Here is a 9,092-nt window from a genome sequence, read left to right as displayed (position 1 = left end):
ATTAAATCTTTATTCCATGATTGTTTTTGCTTATCCATCGCACCAAACGATCCTTAAGCGATTGTTTGTTTGAAGATAATTTATGTTGAAATTAGTTATACTGAGATTAGTTATTCTGATATTATTTTTTATCGATTGTTTATGTTGTATTAATTTTGAGATTGTCAATTTTACTATTTTATTTTTGTATAAGTTATCTCAATACTATTTTAATTCTAAGATAACTTATTCCAAGATTAGTAATCAAAGAAAGGATAATGAGGTACTAAATTCCGAGATATTCTAAATATTTTAAGATAACTTATTTCTTGTGATTATAAAGCTAGCTACCTATTCCTCTTATATTAGACCGTCCATTTCTCTTCAGTTCCCCCACGCCCCACCGCCCACCCACACACACACCAAAAAAGGAAAGCTTAAGAGACGGTCCATTCCTCTCCATATATTACGACTTGATTATATATATAGTGAGTCCCTTGAAGATTGAACAACTAAAAAACTTAGAGAGAAAAACATGAAGTTTAGAAAAAAGAGCAAAGTACTTCTAGTTCCATATCCAGCACAAGGTCATGTCACACCAATGCTTAAACTAGCTTCTTTGCTACTTAACCATGGCCTTAATCCAATAGTCATCACACCAAATTTCATCCAAATTAACTCTAAAGAAGATGGTATTTCTATCATTTCCATACCAGATGGATTAGAAGATGGAACCCCTCGCGATTTCTTCGCGATAGAAAATGCAATGGAGAATTACATGCCATACCATTTTGAAAAACTTGTTCAAGAATATGAGTTTAGTGGAAAAGAAGAAGATGGAGTTGTGTGTGTGATTGTTGATTTGCTTGCTTCTTGGGCTGTTAAAGTTGCTAACAAGCTTGGTATTCAAGTTGCTGGATTTTGGCCAGCCATGTTAGCTACTTATAGATTGTTTGATTCAATTCCAGACATGCTCACAAATGGAATCATCTCAGAAACAGGTAATAATATTCAGTTTATTACTTAAACCGAGATATATCCACTTTTTTCTTTAGCTTTGGAGCAACGGTAAAGTTGTCTCTGTGTGACCTATAAGTCGGGTTAAAGGCCGTAGAAGTGGTAACTAATGCTTGCATTAGAATAAGTTATCTATATCATACCACTTGGGGTGCGATCCTTCCCCGGACCCTGTACGCGTGTCTTGTGCGCCCCGGCCTACCTTTTTTTTAATAAATGATTTACCCTTTTTTCTGTTACTTTCTTGATTTCTGTAGAGCATTAAAGTAAGCTTTTATCTTCTGTTCTACTCTTAATCGCAGAACCTAAAGCTTAAAAAATATGTAAACTATTCCGTTAATTACTTTAAATCGGTCACCAGAACTAATTATAGTCAACTTAAATTGGTAACTTGGAAAATATAGTAAGTAATGTGATAAAACATTAATTAATTATGATATGTATTAATAAGATACAGTCAAGTCTCTCTATAATAATATCATTTATTTTTATATTTTTTATTGTTATAGCGAAGTGCTGATATAAAAAACATATATTATAATATAGCATGAAAATTTATTATAGAAACTATACTTAGTTTTAGAGTTGGGTAAACAGGGAATTTTATATGATAAGTATGGGTGGAAACCTATAAGCTTATATTATAGACAAGACTTGCCTTTTCTCGGAAGCATGTTGTATTGGACTACAATATCAATGAATATAAATTAAATTGATCATTATTTATCATAAATGTCTAATCAGAAATTTGGTATGGATCGAGTAAACTGCGAGGTACGTGACGTTTGTTTACTGGTTTAAAGGGACTAAGAAAGGCCGTTTGCTTAGCGCGCGCAATTAGTTAGTTAAATACTAGCACTAATTAATGACTAGGTCATAGTCAACTTCTCACATTCTAACATTATTATGTCATATTAAAGTTGACCATAAGAGATTTTATTATTTTAAAATGAAGATGTATGGGATAAGAACATGATCAAATGAAGCTTTCGGAAGATTAGTTATTTTTTTCCTTTTGAAGATTACTTAACTCTATGTGTATATCTTATTATCCACAGATCCCACTTATGAAAATTTACTGGATTTGTTGTTATTGTTGAAGATTATTTAACCATAAAGCTTCCATTCCGAATCTAATTTTGAAGTTAATTGACATGAGTAAATAGCAAGTCGTTATGTTCACATTCCCCTCGGAGAATTTGGACACACTCAATACACTCATTTTACGTTGAAGCTTTGTTAACAGAAAGGGTGAAGACTATTTGCTCACGGCAAGGATATGAACTATCCAAAAGTTTAACCAATGACAAAATTGAGTGATTTAGATAGTAAATGAGCAAATTTGAATCTTTTTCCTAGTCAAATATTGTCAATTTAAACATACAATATGCTTAGAATCTCTTCCAATTGAGAAACCTATGTTTAACAATAATGATCTCGCAGGTTGTCCATTGCACAATGGTCCTATATCCATCTCACTTGGCCAACCTACACTTAGGTCAGATAATTTACCATGGCTTATTGGAAATACAACTGCAAGAATTTCAAGATTCAAGTTCTGGACTAAGACGATGGAAAGATCAAGAACCCTAAAGTGGCTCCTCGTAAATACATTTCCAGACGAATGTCACAAGGTGAGAAATACTACTATTTTGAATACAAAAATTGATCAGTCCCAAGATTGTCCACAAATTCTCCCAATTGGACCTTTGAATACTCATGTAACAATCAAGAATGTTAGCTTGTGGGAGGAAGACTCAAGTTGCTTGGATTGGCTAGACAAACAAGTTGTTAATTCAGTTTTGTACATTTCTTTTGGGAGTTGGGTTAGTCCAATTGGAGAAGCAAAAGTAAATGACTTAGCATTTGCTCTTGAATTGTTAAAAAGACCATTTATTTGGGTGTTAGGTCCTACATGGAGAGAAGGTTTACCAAAGGGCTATTTGGAGAGAATTTCAAAACAAGGAAAAATTGTGTCATGGGCACCACAAATTGATGTTCTACAACATGAAACAGTAGGGTGTTATCTTACACATTGTGGTTGGAACTCTACAGTGGAAGCGATACAATCCAAGAAACGCCTTTTGTGTTATCCAATTGCGGGTGATCAATTTGTTAATTGTGCTTATATTGTTCAAAAGTGGCGAATCGGCGTTAGAATGGATGGTTTTGGGTTAAAAGATTTGGAAGAAGGATTGAAAAGGGTCATGGAGGATGATGAAATGAGTGAAAGAATTGGTAGACTAAACGAGATGACAATGGGCAAGGTGGTTAGTTCAAGAGCAATGGCAAACTTGACAACATTCATTTGTGATATTAGAATATGATACTTTGTGGTATTCAATGGAATAATATATGTTCTAATTAATTGATATGTAGAGTTATTTGTTACTTAGAATGGAACAGAAAGATAACAGTTACCCAATGAAACAGTATATACGTGTCATTTAAAGAAAAGAAAAGAAAAAGAAGCATTAAGTTCCTTCAAATGTAACTTTATTACTTCAAATAAAAAAAAAACTTTATTGCCTATTATTTAAATTTGCAAAGTACCGGTAAAATAGATAGTCCAGTTTACATTTTTATGTATTTCTTTTCCGGCTTTAGAATCTATCTATATATATAATTGTGGGAAATAAAAGTGTGAGGTGTCAACTCTCTTTGGCCAAGAAACTCACTTATCTTTTTTCTCATTTTTTTTTTATTTGTTTCCCCCATTTTTGCATGTATCTTATTTTTAGTAGCCCAAAAAACTCTATAAAACTATATATAACCGTTTCCTTATTACATATCTTAATAGCTAATTATTGTCACTTTCAAACTTTTCCCCTCCCCTTATAAATCCTCTATTAATTATGTTCATAACTCCCAAATATTATTGAATGTGTAACTTTCTGATACCTTTTGTATTACCCCATACATGTCTATATAAATTCATTAGCAACAACAACCAGGTATAGACTCAAAAGAATTAGCTTGCACTGTTGTGCATTTCAACGTGGGGGTTTGCTCGGATTCTTTGAAACATGCACTCACAATTAACGGTACCAAATCATTCCGCTAAAAGATCTTAAAAACTGATTTGACTAGCTTAAAAGCTAATCCAAACACCTTCTAAAGAATGTCCAAGCAAGTAGGCATGCTCCTTTATGATTCTTTCTTTGTATAAAGGGAATTAAGAAAAAAAATCATCTGCTTAGCGTGCAATTAGTTAAATGTACAGCTCTAACATGATGTCATATTAAAGTCAACTATACGAGGTTCATTTTTTTAATGAAAATGTAAGCTATAAGCACATGATCAAATGATCCTATTGGAGATTAACTTAATTTACAAAACTTTCTTTCCAAAATATTTTGAAGTACTTTAATTTATTTAACTTGATAATTGGCATGAGTAAATGACAAGTCGTTATGATTCCATGTGCTCTATCACAGTCATGTTCAATTGTCAAGGTATTCTCAGCTTTGAGTCCGACAATATAGAGTCATCTCAAGACTCTTGCCCTTCACGGTTTGTCTCCTTTAAGTCTCGTCCGATAGTATAAGACCTTGAGCAACTTCATATTATATGTATTGACTTGCGTGCGTGGTTAAATTCGGTTACCGGATGTTTCAAAGTGATTTGGGACACTTAGTCCCTAAAATGGAAGCTTAAGTCTTAGGATTTTGACCGTAGTCGGAACTATGTGAAGACGACTCCGGAATGGAGTTATGTCAGTTCCATTAACTCCGTTGGGTGATTTTGGACTTAGGAGCGTGTCCGGACTGTAAATCCGAGATCTGTAGCTAATTTAGGCTTAAAATGGCGAAAGTCGAATTTTTGGAGATTTGGACCGGACGTTAACTTTTTGATATCGGGGTCGGAATGCGAATCTGAGAGTTGGAACAGCTCTGTTATGTTATTTGGGACTTGCCTGTAAAATTTGACGTCATTCCGGGTTGATTTGATAGGTTTTGGCACGGGTTTTAGAAGTGGGAAGATTTAAAAATTTATAAGTTCGATTCATGGTGCGATTCATAGTTTTGACATTGTTTGATGTGATTTGAGATCTCGAGTGAGTCCGTATTAGAGTATGAAACTTGTTGGTATGCTTGGACGAGGTCCCGGGGGCCTCGGGGGTGTTTCGGACGAGTTTCGAATGTTTCTCATGGTTTTGAACATGTCTGTTTCTTGTGTTTTCGCATCTACGATGCTTGGAGCGCAGGTGCGGCTCCGCTTCTGCATGAGCCTGGTCGCTTCTGCGATCCTTGAGGCCTGGGAGCTTGCTCGCTTCTGCGGAAGCTTGCACGCAGGTGCGAAAGCCGCTTATGCGGTCCCTCGATCGCATTTGCGAAGAAGCTCGCTTCTGCGTTCCCCCCTTTCGCTTCTGCGGTGCCGCCGGTGCGGCTGTAAATCCGCAGATGTGGTTCCAGGCCTGGCCAGCTGAGTTCGCATATGCGGACTCTTTCTCGCAAATGCGAGTGCGCAGGTGCGTCTCCTAGTCCGCAGATGCGAAAATCCTGGCAGAAACATTAAGTCGAGGGTTTGGCCATTTTCTTCATATTTTGAGTTTTAGACTTCGGTTTTGGGAGCTTCCTTATGGGTTTTTCAAGCAAATTGATTGGGTAAGTGTTCTTAAACTATAATTTATTTATTTTCATGATTCTATCTTTATTTTTATCATTCAATTTGTGTTTTGAGTTGAGGAAAAGGGTGGTTTTTGAAGAAATTTTTCAAAATAAAAAAAATCACGATTTGAGGGACGAAATGGTATCGGAATTTGATGATTTTAGTATGGTTATACTCGTGAGTGAATGGCTGTTCATATTTTGTAATTTTTACCCGATTTCGAGACGTGGGCCCGGATCGACTTTTTAGGGCGAATTTCGAAATTTTTGTTAAAATATTGATTTCACTAATTAGATGAGTCTATTATGGTTGTATTCATGATATGCAATTTGCGTTTGGCTAGATTTGGGTCATTCGGAGTCTGATAATCGAGAAAATGGCATTCTTACGGACTGATTGAGCTTGGTTCGAGGTAAGTATCTTGCCTAACCTTGTGTGGTGGACTTTCCCTTAGGATTTGAGTCTTCTATGTTGATTGTAGTCCGTGTACATGAGGTGACGAGTGTGTGCACGGACTTATTTATGGAAAGTTGGCCTTTTAGGGTTCTTAGGTCCTTGTATTCATTGAATATGCAGTTGTTCTTGATATGATTATATATCTTAATTACTAAATTCACATCTACTTGCTTAATTAGAATCAATTGCTTCATGATCTACTATTATTGTTACTTGATTCATATGTGCCTTAATTGAAACTGTTATCTCTTTTGTAGCCATGCTATCTTTTCATAATTGCTTATCTTTATTTGGAATTTATATTATTTCATCTTATAATTGTTCAGTCTTAATTGAGGTTATGATTATTTTTTCGCTGCTTATCCTTAATTGAATTGTTGAATATCCTTAAAAGAAGTTTAGATATCCTATATCTTAGTCGACTTGTTTTATTTGGCATTATTTGATTCGTGTTAGCTTCCCTGTTGTTGAAGTATATATTGTGGGATTGTTGTTACACATTTGTTTTCCCTTTGTTGAGTTGTTCTCTTTACGCCCAGCATTCTTTACTGTGGTTATTCCTTGTGAAATGGTTCTACTGTTTCTTTGTGAATTAAAGTTCTTGAGTTGATTTACTTGTCGTACTTTGTATTATTATCATTGTTGCTATTGTACTTGTTATGGTGATGCACGAGATCTCAACCGTGCGGTTGTTATTATTGTGATGCACGAGGTTTCTGTCGTGCGGTTGTTACTATGGGGTTGCACGAGGTTTCTGTCGTGCTATTGTTACCATTGATATTTGCACATGCGGCGTGACAAGGCGAGATATGTATGTGTATATATATATATATATATATATATATATATATATATATATATATATATATATATATATATATATATATATATATATATATATATATATGTGTGTGTGTGTGTGTGTGTGTGTGTGTGTGTGTGTGTGTGTGTGTGTGTGTGTGTGTGTGGGTTGCGCATGTGGCAAGACAAGGTGGAAACATTATTATGCACGTGTGGCGAGACAAGGCGGGCATTTATGTTACTATTGCACACGTGGCGAGACAAGGTGGGTTGTGTGAGGAATATATTTGTGATGATTTGTGGCCTGGGGGCATTCTTGTTGTTGATATTTGTGAAGTGGTATACATACCTGTGTGAGCATTATCTTGTGAAAGTTGTGAGAAAATATTCTACGTGCTGTCCGTTCTTTTTCCTTATGCTTATTTGCTGATATGGACTATGGTAGGACACTTGCACAAGCATACACGTAGTTAAGCACTCTTATCGGATAAGAGGTGTTCTTGATATTGTTGAGCATAGATGCTCACCCTTGTTTACTTGCCTTCTATGTGAGAATGGCTCAATTGGCACGTGAGTCGTCAGTGCGGTTATGAGGTGTTATGAGAGCACAGGATGCCAAGTGTTAGGGTTCAGGTATTGAGACCCGTGAGTTGTGAATTGTCTGAGGTTTGGTACCTTGCGGAGTTGTTGACTAAATCTTGATGTAAAAGCGGTTTTTGTTGCTGAGTTATTACTTGTCCTTGCTGTATTTGTGATTTCGAATTTAGGTTGGGTTCCATTCATTTTTCTGTGTCATTTTCATGATATTTCGTTGACGCTGGTTGTTCCTTACTTATTGCCATTACTGTACTGTGAGCCATATTGCATAGTCTTTATGTAGACATCATACTTCTGCTGCTCATATACTTGTACCTGTTTAGTTTATTAGACCAGTGAGTGTCTTGACTGTTCCTCGTCACTACTCCACCGAGGTTAGTCTTGATACTTACTGGGCATCGCTGTGGTGTGCTCATGCTACTCTTCTGCACATATTTTTGTGCAGATCCAAGAAAGTGTTCGTTAGCTAGCTGTGTGGACTTTTGCTGCGGAGACTCAAGGTAAGCCTGCCGCTGCGTTCGCAGGCTTTGGAGTCACCTTCAACTTTTCGTTTTGCACTGTTATTCTTATTTCTGGACAGTTGTATTTAGAAGTTTTCTAGCAAATACTCTGTAGAGCTTATGACTTGTACTACCGATTTTGGAAATTATAAGAGATTTCTATTTAACCTGTTAGATGTTATTTAAATAATGTTGCTTCAATTAATGTTAGGCTTACCTAGTCCCTAAGACTAGGTGCCATCACGATACCAAACGGAGAGAAAATTGGGTCGTGACAAGTTGGTATCAGAGCTCTAGGTTCATAGGTGCTACGAGTCATAAGCGAGTTTAGTAGAGTCTTGCGGATTGGTACGGAGATGTCTATACTTATCTTCCAGAGGCTACAGAACTATTAGGACAATCTCACTTCTTTCATTCTTATCGTGCAAGCTTATTGATCTTGGAGGTTGAACTTTTATCATTCCATTCTCTCATAGATGGCGAGGACACGAGCTATAGTTATAGACGACGCTGCTCCCAGAACAAGTATCGCTAGAGGCAGAGGCTGACGAGGAGTAAGTGTCGCAGCCAGAGCATCTACCAGAGCAGCAGTTGAGGAGCTGCCAGTAGTTCCAGTTAGGGAGCAGGTACCGGAGGCGCCTGTTATTATCCCCCGGACTTCAGGAGACCTTAGCATAGTTCCTGAGCATGTTTCGTACATTGGCTCAGGCGGGGTTGATTCTGGTTGCACCAGCTACTTCACAAATAGGGGGAGAAAGCCAGACTCCCACCGCCCACACTCCAGTGTAGCGAGTTCATGTTGGTCAGGTTCCAGGTGTCATGGCGACATAGCCTATGGTTCAAGTTCAGCTCGTGGTCAGGGCAGCAGCATCTGAGGAAGAGTAGCTTAGACTTGCAAGGTTCAAGAAATAAGACCCTCCTACATTCAGTGGTTTGGCTTCAGAGAGTGCACAGGGTTTTCTAGAAGAGTGTCACCGCATTCTCCGTACTATGGGTATTGTGGAGACGAGCGGGGTTGCTTTTACTACGTTCCAGCTCAGGGGAGCGGCTTACCAGTGGTGGCGGGCATATGAGTTGGGTAGCCCAGCCGAGTTAGCTTCACTTACATGGGTTCAGTTTTTAGAGATGTTC

At 37.2% G+C, this 9,092-nt stretch overlaps 1 protein-coding gene across 1 annotated transcript; it reads left to right on the top strand.

Annotated features, from left to right (window-relative positions):
* Positions 1-376: 376 nt before the first annotated feature.
* Positions 377-3,540, top strand: LOC107792019 (UDP-glycosyltransferase 82A1-like). Its single transcript, XM_016614191.2, has 2 exons — positions 377-980; positions 2,440-3,540. The coding sequence occupies exons 1-2, from the start codon at positions 515-517 to the stop codon at positions 3,321-3,323; spliced, it is 1,350 nt and encodes a 449-aa protein (XP_016469677.2). The 5' UTR covers positions 377-514; the 3' UTR covers positions 3,324-3,540.
* Positions 3,541-9,092: the final 5,552 nt, after the last annotated feature.

This window comes from Nicotiana tabacum, chromosome 21, assembly GCF_000715075.1.
Source record: "Nicotiana tabacum cultivar K326 chromosome 21, ASM71507v2, whole genome shotgun sequence".
NCBI lineage: Eukaryota > Viridiplantae > Streptophyta > Magnoliopsida > Solanales > Solanaceae > Nicotiana > Nicotiana tabacum.
The sequence above is the reverse complement of the archived record's forward strand: the minus strand, read 5'-3'. Positions and strand labels throughout refer to the sequence as shown.